General features: G+C 54.7%; 2 protein-coding genes across 23 annotated transcripts in view; one reads left to right on the top strand and one right to left on the bottom strand.

Annotated features, from left to right (window-relative positions):
* Nucleotides 1-11,196, top strand: part of KANSL1 (KAT8 regulatory NSL complex subunit 1) — a 179,151-nt gene extending 167,955 nt beyond the window's left edge. For 3 of the 4 annotated variants that reach the window (XM_078437023.1, XM_078437024.1, XM_078437022.1), the window contains 8 exons: nucleotides 454-636; nucleotides 1,157-1,345; nucleotides 1,678-1,826; nucleotides 5,323-5,444; nucleotides 6,035-6,092; nucleotides 6,336-6,448; nucleotides 7,326-7,578; nucleotides 7,968-11,196. In XM_078437023.1, the coding sequence (XP_078293149.1) occupies nucleotides 454-636; nucleotides 1,157-1,345; nucleotides 1,678-1,826; nucleotides 5,323-5,444; nucleotides 6,035-6,092; nucleotides 6,336-6,448; nucleotides 7,326-7,578; nucleotides 7,968-8,195 (1,295 nt within the window). In that variant the 3' untranslated portion in view covers nucleotides 8,196-11,196. The remainder of the gene's footprint in view (nucleotides 1-453; nucleotides 637-1,156; nucleotides 1,346-1,677; nucleotides 1,827-5,322; nucleotides 5,445-6,034; nucleotides 6,093-6,335; nucleotides 6,449-7,325; nucleotides 7,579-7,967) is intronic. The other variant, XM_078437025.1, reaches the window with a different exon arrangement.
* A 3,619-nt stretch (nucleotides 11,197-14,815) lies between these two features.
* Nucleotides 14,816-17,256, bottom strand: part of MAPT (microtubule associated protein tau) — a 96,975-nt gene continuing 94,534 nt past the window's right edge. For all 19 annotated transcript variants that reach the window (XM_060645812.2, XM_078437028.1, XM_060645811.2 and 16 more), the window contains one exon: nucleotides 14,816-15,285. In XM_060645812.2, coding sequence (XP_060501795.2) covers nucleotides 15,070-15,285 — 216 coding nt within the window. In that variant the 3' untranslated portion in view covers nucleotides 14,816-15,069. The remainder of the gene's footprint in view (nucleotides 15,286-17,256) is intronic.

Raw genomic sequence — 17,256 nt, 5'->3', positions numbered from 1 at the left:
AAATCTTTCTTGAATGAATATGTCCTGAATAACTAACTGTGTTGGTAGGATCAGGCTTTAATGTTTTAGTCTCCAGGAGGATAGAAACGGGATGCTTATCAGTCTTTCACACCAGTAGTTTAACAAACTTAGCACAGAGTACGTGAACAAGGAAAACTCCATCCATGTAACAGAAGGTGTAGATGGGGTGTTCATTTAACTTGAAAATAAAAGGCAAAAGTGACTTGCTTGTGAGGAAAAGAACCTTCAGTAAAGTTCCGGTCAACAGACCTTCCGTATGACAGTGCTTTTGCCCCACTGGGTCATCGTGCCGCTCGGCACATAAAAGCAGGGTGTGCTGTAGATCCCTGCCCACTGGAGAGCCAGGGGTACTGGTGAGCACACCTCTCTTCTTGAGACGAGCCCAGAGGCCAGGTGTCTGGACTAACCCGCAGTGTTTCGTGTTCCTTACAGATGTTTCCACAAGCCTGCACTTCCAGAGCATGCTGAAATCTCAGTGGCAGAACAAGCCTTTTGACAAAATCAAACCTCCCAAAAAGTTTTCACTTAAGCACAGAGCACCCATGCCAGGCAGCCTGCCGGATCCAACTCGTAAAGACAGGCACAAGTTGGTCAACTCCTTCCTAACAACAGCCAGTAAGTTTCAGGGCACCAGAGAGTCTTCCTCCAGTTACTTCTCTATTCCTTTTATATTCTTTTATAAAGAATTACTTTAGAATTCTTTATAAACGTTACTGTTTTGCTATGGCAGTGTGTCGGGGTTGGGAGAGGCAACTGACCGATACAAATTCAGCTCACAGTCTACTTCTGCCTGTCTCGGATGTTCTCAGATGGACTCTGAAAGCTATTCCAGACACCATGCATCTCGGGACAGGACCCAGAGTGCTCGAGGAACAGCTAGCAGTGGCATGGCATTGGGTCCATGTGTGGGCAGGCCGTCTTCTGTAGCTGGTGTCAGATTTCTCTGGTTGAGGGCCCTGTGGGCTGCCTGGCCTATCCTGGCCATAGTGCTGTTTGCTAGAAGCTTCGGTCCCAGAGGACTCTCCCGCTGCCCTGAGTGTCCATCATTGGCCTAGAGAGAACTCAAGAGCTTGGAACTCAAATAAGAAAAGATTGAGAGAAGATTTCACAGCTCTTTTTCTGTTCCCCTCTTCAGAGCTGTCCCATCACCAAACCCGGCCTGACAGGACCCACAGGCAGCACTTAGACGATGTGGGGGCCGTGCCTATGGTGGAGCGAGTGACAGCGCCCAAAGCAGAGCGCTTGCTCAACCCACCGCCACCTGTGCACGACCCAAACCACAGCAAAATGAGATTGCGAGACCATTCATCTGAGAGAAGTGAAGGTAGGGCCAGGCCCGGCACCTCTACCTGCATTTGCATCTGCTCAGGGCTTTCTGGGGCAGCCTGGGCATCTCTCAATTGCCCCCAGCTTTGTCCTTCACTTTCTAGGAAGGCAGAGTAGAGGGACCCTACTGCTTCTAAGTGCAGGTCACTTCTAACTGCTACAGCAACCTCTGCCCGGTCCCCTACCTCCCGTCAACCAGTTTGCTTCACCTTTTTATCCTCTAGGCTTAGAATGCATTTTTGCTTTTATGAATTGCTGGCATTTGTAACTTGTGCTGGATGTAGAGCCGTTTGAGGTAGCCACGTATTCCTTTTTTGTTGACTTCTGCAGTGTTGAAGCATCACACGGACATGAGCAGTTCCAACTACTTGGCGGCCACCCAACATCCACCGCACAGTCCCCTGGTGCGACAGCTCTCCACCTCATCGGACACCTCGGCACCCACCAGCTCTAGCCCACAGGTTACGGCCAGCACGTCTGTAAGTACCTTGGGCTCGGCTGCACAGTCCCTCCGCAGCCACGGTTCACCGAGTGGCTCGCTCTGGAGGACGAGGTAGAAGGTGGGATTTGGGGGGAACTCGGCTCGCCGTGATGTGCCATTTTTTGTCAAAGTAGTGGTATTTGACCTGTTTTCCTTGAGTTGTTTCTCATAGTAGGAAGCTTGATGCTGAGACAGACTCTGAAGGCGGTCTGGGCCTATTATTCCAGGTCTGTGGGGCTGGGTTTCAGATGAGACTCCGCCGGGCCGCGGCTCTAATCCTCTGGGTCCGAGAAGTTCCCACGAGAGGAGGAATGGAGGACAGACACTTAGGAGCGTTGGAGGCACTTCATTTCCTTGTTTTCGTTCTGCTGGGGGGGGGGGGAGGAGCTGGAGCACTGAGAACCAGCCCTGACGTTAGGGTTCCTGGAAGGGAGGGAGAAGGCAGAGCCTCGCTTCTCAGGCCCCAGAGCAGAACTACAGGTGCAGTGGGCCCTGCCTGCAGTCCTTCCTATGGTGCGCGCAGGGCGGCGGGCAGCTCTTCTGGCGCCACGCTCCGTCCCGAGTGCTGCTCGCACGGCCGTTGCAGACACAGTCCCGCTGATTGCTTTCTGATACTTGAATTCCTCGGTGTGGGCCTCCTGGAACACCTGCACCTGTAGTTGCTCTCTGCCTGCTGAAGGGCCCTTTAGGTGGTAGTTACAATAGTAATGGTGATAGTAATAATAAAATGCTGCAACTACGACGTTTGTTGTGTCGGTTCTGCCTGCTTTACCTGTGTTACCTCATTCGGTTCTGATCATGCCCTTTGAGATGTAAGTGGTATTGAGGGTTCTCATTTTGTAGGCAGGGAAACTGAGGCTCTCTAAGATTAATAAGTAAATTGCATAAAGTGAGGCAACTTGTGAGGCTTACAAATGCAGTTCAAACCGAGGCAGTCTGACCGCTCAGCCAGCTCTTAAGTGCAAGCCTGAGGCCAGGCATCGAGGAGGTCCCCTGTGTGGGTGCTTTGGATCCCCTTTAGAGTGGACATCAAGAAACTCCCAAGCCCACAAAACGGGCTCCTGTTGTTCTGTCTTTGCTCTTAAAAGTCAGACAATCTTTTCCGAATGACCTCTTCGTTCCTCCCTTCTTCACCTCCTACACCCACAAGTGTTGTCTAAATAGGTAAGTGGTATCTTAACCACGAACTCCATTATCCTTCAGAGGGTCTCAGACCACCAGAGGATTTCAAAGACAGAGAGTCTGTCTCTGATTCTCAAGTTTGAACTCTTGACCAGTTCTTGGGGGGACTTCAGTGTTCACTCACCCGGCCAGCCCTCCTGTGTCTGGAGGATGTTAACTTAGGCCTGGATCACTTGACAGTTTTTCTTCTTATTTATTGAGTACACATTTTGTATCTGTGCTCACCCTTAAGGCTGTCACTGCCCAATGTTTTCAAAGAATATGGATTTATTCGTAGTAAGAAGAATAGTAGGCCAGATCCTGAAAATGAGGTAGAGAAGCTAGACGACACTGGACAAAGTTGGGGGCGGGGAGGGCTGGGGTAGGTACGGCAGTGCTTTCCAAAAGCCGGTGTATACCTCAGTATCACCTCAGTGGTCAAAAAAGGAAATCTCTGAAGATTCTGATTTGATAGAGGAGGGGCCCCAGACCCGCATCCCCCTTTTTGCCTGGTAACGCACTCCTCCCTCTTGCTTCTGAGGAACCGCTTTCCATCCCCATCACCCGTTCTGCACCACTGGCTCTAAACGGGAGACGGTAGTTAAGTCAGACCAAGTGAGTGCCTGGCGGAGGAGGGCACTCAAGCCTGTTGAACCATTTTTGTTTTTTCATAGTAGAAAGCCTGATAACAAGACAGACTCCAAGGGTGCTGTCTTGGGCCCACTCCCATCTATTTCCCTTGAAGCTACTAATAACAGGCCCACAAGATTCAGGGAATATACACACCTGTTTCCACCAGCTTCACATTCATTCTTGACCAAGATTTAGGGAAAACAATCTCTTGAGGCTTCCTTAAGGTACACTTCTTGTAGTGGGATGCGTAATTTTAAAAGAGATGGGACAGTGGCAGAGGGTTTTGGGCATGAAGTCACTAATCCTTAGCTGCAGAACTCAGCCAGGCAAGATTTACAAAAGTCTTCGAACATCCTGGTTAACCAGTTACCCTAAATTTGTGAGGCAAATGACAGTTTGTTCTCATTTGATAGAGAAGGATGTTGAGGTGAAAAGACATCGTGGTAACCTGAGATCATAGGTGACCGCAGCCAAAATCCTGGCGCGGAGAACACTGCCTTTCACCACATTCTCCGAATGTCCCGAGATGATGGGATGAATCCATCCTGTATCGCTCTCCAGGAACAGAGTAGTAGACGGGTTAGTTGTAGGGAACAGCTTCTTCCTCATCTTGCTGTTCGCTAACCCCTTCCCTCTGAGCTGACCACACTTGGGGCTTGGGTTTGAGTGCAGCCTCTCGGGTGTTTCCAGCTGTATTGTCACCACGGCAGCGTGTGTGGCATCCTGCCGTTTGCCTCCGGCCCCTCTCGGCTGCCGGTGTCTGTTTCAGGGTGGGGTGTTTGTTATCTGGGCCCAAGCAGCTGGTGGACTTTTTCCTCCATGGAAGAAACCAGGTTTTCCGGCTCCCTGCTTTACTCCTGCCCTGGCCTCCAGGCTGCTGCGGGTGCCCACCTCCTCCTCTGATAGTGGATCCCTGTTAGTCTTCTTTCTTCCTGAGAGTTTGATCTTCTCAGCCTCCTGGAGAAGCAAATCTCCATTCTCCAAGAAACTGTGGAGCCAGGTCCTCTTCCTCCATTTTCCTCCATTCAGCTCCACTGGTAGAGCTAGAAAGCTCTCCACCCTTCCCCAAGAATAACAGCCAGAAAGAGGGGGAAACCACATAGGCTGAGCAGATGGTGGGTACAGACTTAGCTGAAGAGTTCAGATCTATGAGGAGGAAGGGCTGTCGTGATGTCCAAGGTTAGAGGATCTGTTGAGCTGGACCTGTCCTTTGAGGTCTTTTCCCGATAAGGGAACTTGCATTTCTAACCTGAAGAGTCCCCACTAGGCCCAGTTAAGCATTAGGAGCCACTATGGGTCTGAGTGACAGATAAGCGGGGGAAACAGAAAGGACGACTTTAAAGGAAGGGGATAAAGGTGAATACAGAGGAGTCAGAACCTCAGCACTAGGTTCGAGGCCCCAGGACGCCCACCCTGTAAAATTCAGCTGAAGTCTTTTTCCACGTGAGCCCATAAAGGAAGAGGGTGACCAGTGAGACTTGTGAGCTGGAGGTGCTCCTCAGGGCCACCTTGCGTTTCTCCTGAGGACTTTGTAGTGGCAGACCACCTCCTTGGTGTAGACGGTGGCTGCTGCAGGGCCGGCCCCCACCCAAGGACCAGGTGCCTGGGGGCTGGTGATCCAATAATGTTTGAAGTCTTAGGTGTATGATTTGCTGTTTGCAAAATTGCACCTCCCTTTTAAACTTACCTTTGTCTTACAGCAGCCAGTGAGGAGGAGAAGGGGAGAGAGCTCATTCGACATTAACAACATTGTCATCCCGATGTCTGTTGCTGCAACAACTCGTGTAGAGAAACTACAATACAAGGAAATCCTTACCCCCAGGTAGGGGGCCTAGATAATTGGCTCCTCTCCCTGTTCTTCCTGTTCTTGGCCTTTTCCCCTTTTTGTCACAGACCTTGGGGTTCTAGCCTTAGGTTTTGCCTTCTCCTTAAGAGAAAGTCTTAACCTGATAGGAGTGAAATTGCTTCTATATACAGTTCTCTATTATATGAGCACCAGCCAGACCACAGGCCACAAACTGGCTGCAGCTATGTTTATTTGACAGCACTGAAGAGTTCGTTGTCGGCATCAAAGCAGGATTTCACATATGAATCTTTGTTTCTAGCCTTTGTTGACAACTCAGAAATTGGGCAGCCCCGTACAGGCACTCTCACAGAGTGGCAGTCAGCTGGGACTGAATAGCGGTGGTCCCCTCTAAACAGTCCCTTTGCTTGAGTTTGTCACAGTCTCCCAGCCTGTGTCCTGTTGGGGCATTGGAGTGTGGAGCCTCTTTCAGAGGCCTTGGGGGCTACCAAGGCCGAGCCGTGAGAGGGCAGGGTCGTTCACAGGCGCCCATCTCTCGTTCTTGCACAGACACACTAATTCTGCCCCGGTTGCCTAGCCCTCACAATTGTCCCTTCTTGATTTTGCAGCTGGCGGGAGGTCGATCTTCGGTCTCTGAAGGGGAGTCCTGACGAGGAGAATGAAGAGGTAACAGCATGGTCGTTCTCTGTTAGGAGATGCGCGCGCGCGCGCACACACACACACACACACACGGGTGCACACATCCCAAGTGCCTCAAGACCCATGGGTGTCAACTGCAAGCTCATTGCATTCCTGTCCGGATGGGGAAGAGCCTAGTAAGGGCTGGGGCTTGTTCTAGAATTGATCCACCCATACTTAAACTCGGCTTCCTGGAGGGGAGAGGGGATCAGTGAAGCTTTTCTCTCGCAGGTCGAGGATCTATCTGATGCAGCCTTCGCCGCCCTACATGCCAAGTGTGAGGAGATGGAGAGGGCTCGGTGGCTGTGGACCACGAGTGTGCCACCCCAGCGGCGGGGCAGCAGGTGACGGGGCAGGCTCAGGCGGCCAGGCCTGTGAAGGGAGGGTGGGCAGGGAGTTGGCCGCTGTGTCTGTGGAACTGCCACTGCCCCACAGGCGCTCTGCATACTCCTCCACTGGCAGTGGCCCTGAGCGCAGAAGTTCCTGGTGTTTGGTGGAACTGAGAGGGCACGTGGTCCCCATGGCTGGGTCCTTGCTGAGTGCCGGACGACTGTCCAGTTGTGGCAAACTTTCATGCTCTCCTGGGCTCCGGGCGCCAGCTGTCTGTGGCATTAGGATCGCTTCTCGGCCTTTTGGCTAAGATCAAGTGTAGTGTCTGTGGCATGAGGAGGCCATTTGCGGGTCATGGTGACTTAACCAGAGGAGCTTTGGAGGCCTCACCCAGGGTAACCTTCCTTAGGACGGTGGAACGGGGGGTGGTGGTCGTGCATGAAAGAACTGACCCATCCTGTCTCCATTTATTGTAAACAGTGACAGAAGCCCTCAGGATTCTCAGGTAGAAAGATTTAGGGCTCTTGTTTTTGCCTTTTTTCCCTTGACTACAGTTTTCAAAGTCTAGACTGATTTCCCTTTCCTGGGAATTCACTGGGCACTGTGCCAGAGAGTAGCCCCTGGCATTGTTCAGCCGTGGCCTTCTCTTGGGATGATGGGCACACAGGGCTCTTACGACTGTCCTGTGTGCCCCCTCCGCCCACCCCGCCCCCTACACGGTGGTGGGAGGAAACGAGAGGACGTGTGGTTTCTGGGAAAGAACCATTGGGTGTCCATCTACCTCGGCTCCTCTGGTTGGGATGCCCTTTTCATGCCTCCTCCCCATCCGCCCAAGATAGACCGTCATCCCCCATTACCCAGGCACTCAGATTTGCACTCATTGGTGTACAGGTCTTACAGGTCATCAGATGGCCGGACGACCCCTCAGCTGGGCAGTGCCAACCCCTCCACCCCCCAGCCCGCCTCCCCTGATGTCAGTAGTAGCCACTCTTTGTCGGAGTTCTCCCACGGTCAGTCCCCGAGGAGCCCCATTAGCCCGGAACTGCACTCGGCGCCCCTCACCCCTGTGGCTCGGGATGCTCTACGACACCTGGCCAGCGAAGACACCCGCTGTTCCACACCGGAGCTGGGGCTGGATGAACAGGTGAGGGACACACGGCCTTTGCGAGGGGGTTGGCAGGGTGGGGGGGGGGGGGGGATAGAGCAGGGGAGGGGGACAGCCCCTGCTGAAGATGGGTCTGCGTCATAGGACTCCCCTCCCTGTTTTATTTTATTTTATTTTATTTTATTTTATTTTATTTTATTTATTTATTTTTACTCCCCTCCCCATTTTAAAGGGGACAAGGGGCTGCACTTGAAATTGATCTTCTGAAGGTGCCGTGGAACCGCCTGCTCTGTAAGGGCTCTTCCTGGACCGCTCCAGGAAGTCTGGAGATGGGTCACGGGCTTGAATCCACGCGTCTCGGGCCAGGGCCTTGGGGCGGAACGTAGTGTGGAACCGGCTTCTCACCGTGGCGGTTTGTCTCCCCACAGTCCGTCCAGCCGTGGGAACGGCGAACCTTCCCCTTGGCGTACAGTCCCCAGACGGAGTGTGAGGAGCAACTGGATGCACAGGAACGGGCGGCCCGCTGTACTCGGCGCACCTCAGGCGGCAAGACTGGCCGAGAGGCAGAGGTGGCCCCCACCTCGCCCCCCGCTGTCCCCCTCAAGAGTCGGCATTTGGCGACAGCAGTCACAGCTCAGCGTCCAACTCACAGATGAGCGGGATACGAGAATCTAAACAGACTCACTAACTATTGGCATTAAAGCTTCAGAAATCTCTGCGTTTGATATTCAAACATCATATGCCGGAAATTTTCACAGTTTTTAGTGAATTTAAGGAATTTAGATTCTACTTTGGTATTTTTGTTTTGTTTTGATTTTTGTTTTGTTTGGTTTTGGTTTCCATGTTTTGTTGTCACACACCTGAGCACTTCCTCCAGTTGGCAAACAGAAGTTCAGGATAAGACCCTGCTGGCCTGGTCCTGGCACATCCTCCGCACTGTTGAATCACTGGACTTAGCGATGTTAGGTGACCCCCCCCCCCCCCGCCCCCGCCCCGCACCTGTGGACAGGGTGGGACAGCCACGTGGGCAGAGGGAATGGCAGGCTCCCCGCTCAGCGTTGCCGCCTGAGGTCGGGGTAGGGGGAGAACAGCACACTCTGGACTCTCACCCTTTCTCCTCTCCTCTCCTCCCATCGGCGGCCCAGCCCAGCTCTGGCCCTCCTGGCCGGGTCCCCCTTGGCCATCTGTGCTAGGGCACCCCCGCACCCACCAGAGCCTCTTGGCCATAACCGCCACCTGTTCCGAACTCTCAGTCGACAGAACGGCTTCCCTTTGTCACCCAGATCTTGGAGACCTAGTCTGGGTTTCCACTGCGTTTGGTCCTCTCTGTTTTGACTCCTTCACTGCAGTAACGTGACTGCGGCTGCTCAGGTCCCTGCCCCGCCCCTTGCGCTCCCTCTCTGCTCCCCGATGCCACCCGCGCACCCACACACACCAGGCCTTCCACCCGGATGTTTTTACCAACTGTGTCCCCTGTCTGTGAAGGTGGGGTTAGGGCTACTTCCATTCCCACTCCTCTGCAAACTGGGGGGTCAGGGACACGAGCAGTCATCTCCCCTCTAGGATTCTGTCGTCGTGGATTCATTTGGTCCCATTTCCCCCACACGCACTTCCCTGTTGGTGTCCGGCCTTTCCTCTCCCACGCTCCCCTTGCCTGTGGAACGTTGTCTGGTCCTAGCTGTGGTTCCCATCACTCCCTCGTCACCCCCCTTGGTCAACCTCGTGCCTGTCTCATGTATGATCACATCACCAAAAGGGGGGGCAATAAGAACTTCTTTATTTTTATTTTTATTTTTTTTTTTGTTGCCATTTTGTAATCGTATAAAAATAGTAGACAAACTGCTTAATGGTTGGGGTTTTTTCACAATTTTCAACATTAGTGATTTTTTTTGATTCTGTTTGCAAGTTAAAGGGTTTGTCATTGTTTCTTTAAAAACAATAATGCACCATATCCCTATGCATAAAGTGCTTCTTCTATTTATAAGGTTGAAAATTCTGAATAACCCTTTTAGCATTGTTAAAAAAAAAAAAACAAAAACAAAAATGGAAAAAAAAAACCTTGTATTTTGTAAATATTTTCTTTTCCTGCTTTGAGCTGTGTATTGGCAGCGAAACATGTAGCTGTCTTTGTTCTATAGAAATGCTTTTCTTCAGAGAAGCTGATCTTTGTTAATGTCTTGATTCTGTTCGCAAAGCACAGACTAGTGCTTAAAAAAAAAAAAGGAAGGAAAAATGGAAAAAAATAAAAAAAAAAGTTACAGAACGTTGTGTTGCCAGGCCTTTGTTGACATTGGACCGGGTCCACGTCGGGGGTGGCAGCTTAGGACCTTGTCCCACTGGAACAGTTAGTTCTCTGGGTCACTGGACTTGCTCTGAACCTTGGGAAGTCTCCGTTCTGTCCTTGGGCACCTGGCAGGGCCACCTGATGGCCACCAGGGAGAGGATGGAGTCGGGGTGGGGGGGCAGTAAGGGGTGCCCAGGGTGTAGGGGGCTCTGTGTAGATAAACTTTTTGTTGGGTGTAAGCAGTTGGTCGTTGCCTCTTGATGCTCCTTCTCTGGTGAGGCCAGCAGTACGACATCTTAGAACTGTTCTGAATTGCTCTCAGGGAGATCCCACCTCTCACTGCCTTTTCTGGTGTTGGGGTCAGTGAGAATGTACATACTTCGTAGCATCGTTCTTCTGAGGAGCCTACGGGCTGGGTTTTGTATGTACGAGAGAAAGACGCCGGCAGGCCTCATTCCCTTTTTCCACGGTAGTCATCTGGCGATGAGCGCCGAGTCGTGAGGTAGCCTTTCTCTCTGGCCGCCCTGTTCCTGCGTCTGTGGCTGCACTTAAGACCTTCTCTGCTTAAGCTTCTGCCCGCAGTGGCTAGAGTGAGCACAAGGGGGAAAGCAGAGAAAACCGGTATTTTGAAACTTTGTATGAAAATTGAAGGGCTCCTTCTTAGGACCTTGACCTAATTACTAAAGAACAGGAATTGATATGGCTACTGTTTGGTATTTGTTGTCTTTGTGGCATTGCTAGGGGCTATCTGCTATCTCCGTGTAGCAGACTCCTTCCCCAATCTAATGAGGACCCAAAGGAGAGAGGAATGCGGCTCCGGAAGCCTGGAAGGAATCGAAGCCTTGGCGGGCCTAGTGTTCTGCTCCAGCCCCGGGCCTCTGGGAGCAAACGAGACCTATACCTGCTGCAGCCGTGGCCCCTCTGAATATGCCGGTGTGGGTCTTAACAGACTCTGGAGTTGGAGTGCAGCCTTGTGAGCCCCCCTACAAGGGTACTGGCCTTTCTTTGAGTTGGATCGGGATGGACTCCCAGCACCAGAGTCAGAATCGAGTGGAAATGAACGAGTCTTGAGAACTCTTCCTGCACCTGCAGGCCCCAGAGAGAGATTTTAGCAACCTTGACATTTCCTGCTGGGAGCGAAGTTCTCTAAGGTTGGGAAAGGACTTGCACATCGTACATCCTGAATCATTTTCTTGTCCTTTGAATCCATGCACGGAGACCTTACTTAATCAGTATTAACTTTATTTCCAAATTCACTTTTACAGCAACAATCAGTGTAAATCGTTTGTTAAAACACACAATACACCATATGGACGTTCACAGACAGGAAGCTAAGCTAAGATGGTTTCATGTCCCTCCCCCCACCCTCAAAATTACCAAAGAAATCATGGGACTTGCGAGTGCCAGAGATTGTCCTGCCCAACACTGCAAATTCACGGGGCTAAGTCCATTAGGAGGGGGGACTCTGGGCCGGTGCCCAGGGTAACCCTTTTCAGAGCTGAAGAGAAACCAGAAGTCTCGAGGCCACAGCTCTGCAGGTGCGACGAGCTGACCACCTCCACCTCCACCCTCATCCCCACCCGATGGCCTGACTTGGGGACAAAGACAAAAGAGGGGGGAAGGAAGAAGGAAGAGCTCTCAGCGGCCGCTAGCACAGGCTGCACGTCCGCAGCAGGTGGGAAAGGTGGCGCGGAGGCTCCGGCGGCTTAGATGGAAGGATGCCGGGGTCTGCGGTAGGCGGGGCTGTGGGCCCGGGGACCCCCGTGAGGGGGCAGCTCTGTCTCCAGACTCCTCCCCAAGCCTCGCTGCCTGCCCCTGGCAGGGAAGGAGACGGGGCCGGCTGGCGGGACCCCAGGGACCTCTAGCAAACGTGGGTGGTCCGAAGAAAAGGGTTACTCGGTGGTTGCTGCCCTCCAAGACTTCCCTCTGCCCATGGTAACTATCTTACAGGTTCCTCCCCCCTCCCCCCAGAAGCACGACAAGCAATCGCAAGCAGGATACAGTCTCCGAGTTGAAGTCCGTTTAAATAGAACTACGGATGAGTGGAGAGCTTGAAGGAACCAGGCGCGCAGCACAGCCCACCCAGGGGACGCGGACTGGACGTGGGGGGAACGGGGGTGGTCGAGAGTGCCCAGCCTGGTGGTGGCGGGGGGAGGGGGGGATTGTCCTCATTGAAGGTCACAAGCCAGCATCCCTTTGCAATCTCCCTGCCGCACTGACCTGGTCACCCTAGACCGTGATCTCTAGGCCGACCCCAGCAGTCCCCACCCGCCCCCCTCCCCGACGAGTGAGATCCCGGAGCCCTCTGAGCAAGGCCCTCAGGATAAGGTAGGGCAAGTGCAGACAGAGGCGCAGCCGGAGTCCGTGGCAACGCTGCGGGGCCGCGTCTCTAAGAGCTACCAACTTCGAACCACAGTTCCCTTCCCTTCCTCAGAACCCTTCTAAGCAGCTGGGACTCCAAGCGGCAGAGAGCCTCACGGCGGGTTAGTTCTGGGCCCGGATGACTCCTTGCACGGAAAGCTCGAGCTGCAAACGAAGCCGCCAGCCCTAGAGAGGCGGCCTGGACGCCCACCAGCCCGCAGGGGTGCCTTAAACGGTGCCCAAACCGGAAGTGGCAGAACTGGGCCTGAGGTCGCTGAATTTCTTTAAAATGGCGATTTTCCACAAAGGCTGTCTCCTCTCCCCGTGGCAGCAGACGGGGCTTGTGCAAGGTCGGCGGGGGTCCCCACCAAGGCTCTGGGAACGGCGTCTCCTGACTTGTCACCCTGCTGCAGTCAGGCAGCGCGGGCCCCCGGGGCTCATCCGGGGCGGCCAGTCCATCCAAGCCCTGCTGTGGCTGGAGGGCGCTTGGTAGGGAGGCTGGGGCTCCCCTTCCAGGGGGACAGCTTGCAGTGGGACCCCAGGCCTCTCCCTGGCTGGTCCTGGGTTCCTTTCTCTTGTGACACAGGGTGTCGTAAGACCCTCGTGGCTGCTGGGGGCTTCTGGCTGTGACCGAGAGGGCCATCTCCTCGCTGCAGACCAGGCCGGCCACAAGATCCACCTCTCTCTGCCCCCACAAAGGGAAGTCCCAGCGGGGCGGCAAGGGGGCGCCGTAGCTTCTGCCCCAGGATCCTGTCCCAGTCCTGTGCTCTGGGCCTTCCTCCAAGCTGAAGGTTCTCCAATGTCAGAACCTGGTCCCAGATGCCCCGGAAGCCTTTCAGATCAGGAGGCTGTGACCGGGTAGAGCCACACCGGCCACCCGGAGCCAAGCCCCCGTGTGGGAGGGAGAGACATCTAGGACCCCCGTGGGGTGGGTTAGAAACCTCTTCACAAGCATTTCAAGATACATGCGTCCTTTTTTTTTTTTTTTTTTAAACCTTTTCATTATCAAAGTCACTCTGGTGAATCCAAGCATAAACAGACAAATCAGACTACAACGCGACAGGGTGCAGACGGGGAGGGAAAGGTGACGTCTATGTATATGTTCAGCTGCTCCAGCAGGACAGACAGCACTGCTTCCAGCTGGGACGGGGGGTGGCGGGGGAGGGGTGGGGGGGGGGAGAACCATTTCCGAGGGGCGTGCTCCCCTCCCGGGATATGCAGGGCTGAGCGCTGGCGGGGCTCTCGGAGAGGCTGGCAGTCACAAGCTCGGGTGGAATCGGGGCACAGAGTGTGGCCCTGCCCCAGGGGCCTTGCCTGCCTGACCTGCTGCCGCCTCTGGACCCAGGACGGCCGACCTGCTGCCAGCTCAACTCAGGAAGGGGACCAGGCCTTCTGGGAGGAAAAGGCTCTCCAAGTAGAAACAAGGCCAAAACATCCCGGGTCATTGCTGAGCCCACCCTGGCTCACGTCTGCGAGGAGAGGTGGGGGGTAAGGGACGGAGTACGGTCATCAGGTTCATCGTGAGGGGACACACCGGTCGGGTGAGTTATAACTTAAACCAAGGGACCGAGATCTCACCTTGTGCCTGGGTTTTGCCTTCGCTCAGACACCCCTCTATTTGAGAGCAGGTGCCTCCTGCGTCTGAACAACGTCCAGTGCTGAGAAAGGGGCGTGGTGAGGCTGGGAACTCGGGACAGTGTGACATCGTGAGGGGGACAGGCAGTGACTGGGCTCCGCACAGCAGACACATGGGCATGGTGGGGGGAGGGAGGACAGGTGGCTGCAGTGGCCACGGGAGGGACAGGAGGCTCAGGACCCACCTCCCAGACCCCAGCACGCTCCAGGGATGCCAGAGGCCCAGGCTTGGGAACAGGCGGATGCCCCCAAGAGGCACGAGTCCTTACAAAGAGAACTGGTTTAGCCCTAAAGTCCCAGAACGTGAGGTGGCCAAAATCGTGGCTGCAGTTCCAACCTTGAGAACTCAGTAAAACAGGGTTTCCGTGGGGCCCCCACCCTGCGGGGAGGGAGAAAGAGGCCAGCGCTCGGGACGTCAAGGTCAGTCTTCTCCGAGGAAGCGATCCACAGGGTGCCCCCCTCCCGCCAACCGACCACCTCCTCCCGCCAACCGGAGCCTTTCTCCCACGGGCCGCCCGCGGGGACGGTGGCACACGGGCCCCGCGGCGGACCCCGGGCCACCGAGCACAGGGAGGCCGCCTGGCGCGAGCGAGCTGTGGGCGGCCGAGGCGGTCTGCCCTTCCCGCTGTCCTTCCAGGCAGAGAGCAGTGGCTCCCCGCCCACCCCCCATCACCCACTCCCACACTGTCCCTTCTGCCCTCTCCCTCCCCCCCTTCCCCTGCCTCAGCCTCTCCGGGGCTCCTCCCCCAACCCCCACCACAAAGTTGACATCCGCCCCCCGCGGCTCCCACACGGCACCCGGTTTCAAATCCGTTGCTGCTGCCGCTGCCTCTGTGACACCCCCAGGACAGGGCAGAGCAGGGGCGCCCGCAGTCCCTTGAGATAACCCAGAAGCAGCTCGCAGAGCCTCTCCTCCCTCTTCTAGGCGGAGGGGGAAAAAAAAAGAATCAAAAGTAATTGCCCAAGGAAATGGTGGGTATGGTCGTCTTTTTAAACGTTTTTAAAAATATTTTATTATCGCCAGCCCACGCATCAATTTGGAAAGCTGGAATTTGCTCTTTTTCCCGTCACTGATTTTGAAGTCCCGAGCCAGGGCCGAGCGACAAAAGCAGGTTAAAGTGATTAACCGATTAACCGATCTGTGAGGAGCAGCTGGGGGAGGGCAGAGGGCGAAGGGCCAGATCATTATTCTTTTTTTTTCCACACTCTCTCTCTTCTCTCCACGATTACTGACCGCCCCGGGGGCCTGATCACAAACCCTGCTTGGCCAGGGAGGCGGACACTTCGTCGGCTAGCGTGGCGAGCTGGGGCGAGTCTACCATGTCGATGCTGCCCGTGGAGGACACGTTGCTGAGGTGCCGCGGAGACGTGTCCCCGGACACCACGGGCGACTTGTACACGATCTCCGCCCCGTGGTCTGTCTTGGCTTTGGCGTTCTCGCGGAAGGTCAGCTTGTGGGTTTCGATCTGCGAGAGAGGAGGTAGTTGGGGGGGAGGGGAGGAGGGGTGGATTAAGCCATAGGAAGGGGAGCAAGCCCTGCCTGCCCCCCCCCACCACCAGGGGCTGCGGGGACCGTGGTCTGGTCTGGCCACCGTCCCGGAGTGAACACCTGCACGCGGGTCCTCCAGTGCCTGCCTGCCGGTCACCCGCGTCCCTTCTCCAGACACAGTGAGCATCGCTCGTTTCCTGTGCACCCTTGCAGAGATAGCCCACACGTGTGGGATAGAAATGTATATTTAATAGGCGCTTCACACTTTGGTTCTTAGACTTAATACCTTCCGTTACCAGTACTTGCTTCCCTGATGCTTGTTGAGGGCTGTGTGGTACTTCATCGCCATGCACCAAAATGTATCTATTCCCCTATCGATGGAAACTCAGGGTGTTCTAGCATGTGCTATCACAAATGACGCCGTGTATGAATATAGCCCTGTGTGCACGTCATTTCACACACGTGTAACCGTATCCTAGGAGCGGAATGGCTGGTAGGTCAAAAGACATGTGCGTTTTATCTTAATAGATATCATCAAACTGCACGGGGCGCCTGGGTGGCTCAGTCATTAAGCATCTGACTTCGGCTCAAGTCATGAGCTCACAGTCCATGAGTTCGAGTCACACATGGGGTGAGCTCGAGCCCCGCTCCGGGTAACACATGAGCCCGGGGGAGGCCCCGCTTCTCTCTCTGTCTCTGCCCCTCGCTTACTGGTGCCCTCTCTCTAAAAAAAAAAATATTACCCAATTGCAAAGTAAAGCATGAGGGAGAAGCTGGAGATGATTAAGGGACATCCCCAGAGTCACTGCCGTCCAGCCGTGAGCCACACACACTCCTCCCCTTCGCCTTTGACTGAGGGCTTTTGGAGGTGGCAGCAAAGCGTGAACCGCCCTGGAAGGTGTGCTAGAAACGATGGTGCCATAAAGTCCTTTTTCAAGGAGAGAAACAATGACCGGGCCAGGAGCCCAGAGGCACTTAGCTCCAGAGGATGCCCACGACACTCAGAAAGCCTGTGTCGCAGATGTGAGCAGTTCATAAGAGCTCCTGACGAGCCCGGAAGTGACGGGCAGGAATTCTCTCCTTTTTTTGGGTCCTAAGACCTTTGTGCATCTGGCGAAGCCAGAAAGATGGACACAAGAGGGCATGCGCTCAGCGACCCACAAGCGTTCTGCACAAACTCGGGAGTCCGTGGACCCCGGCTGAGAAGCCCCCGTTGCGGTGGGGGGGGGGGGGGGCTTGGACGTGGCTATAAGTCCCCAAATCTCCCAAACTGAAGGGCGCTCTGGAGACGGGGGTCCTGCACTCCACCGCTTGTTAGAGCTTCCTGCCCATCACGGAGGAAGTGGGGGACTAGATAGGCGGGGACACTCTGGGGTCAGGACAGTGTCTTCTGAGTGGTGGGCAGGGCCAGGCCCACCCTTTCTCAGCCAGCACAGAGGTGAATTAAAACAGAAGTTCACACTCTGGCTTGACTCTAAGTCACGTTCTTAGCTGGTTACAAAGTACCAGGAACCTTCCAGAACACCATCTCCTTTGGGTTTCAGCACCACCCGGGGATGTGGATATTTCGGTCCCATGTTGCTGAGGGAGAAACGAGCTGAGAGCACTTGCCCGGCCTGCCCAGGTCCCACCTCCAAGCAGAGTCAAGCCCAGAGCTTTGCTCAGGACATAGAAGCTTCCAGAGACGGGCAGAGACCTTCCTTCACCCAGGGAATTGCCGATGCCCAGGCCTTAAACCAGGGAGGCGGTCAGGTGACAGAAGCTAGAAGAGCCACCGGGCTTTTGCAGAGAACCTTCTCCACAACCTCAGAGAACTGGGCCCTGCCTCACTTCCCTTGAAGCGCGCGGCCTCCCGGCCCCTCTTTTACCAGGGACCAGGCACTGAGATGATATTTCTGCACCTTGGAAGCCCAGTCTGGGGAACCGGGTCCACCCTGCTGTCCGGGGT

Source organism: Panthera onca (genome assembly GCF_046562875.1).
Source record: "Panthera onca isolate mPanOnc1 chromosome E1 unlocalized genomic scaffold, mPanOnc1 haplotype 2 h2.Chr16_ul_2, whole genome shotgun sequence".
Lineage (NCBI taxonomy): Eukaryota > Metazoa > Chordata > Mammalia > Carnivora > Felidae > Panthera > Panthera onca.
This window is presented reverse-complemented; position numbering and strand designations above follow the sequence as displayed.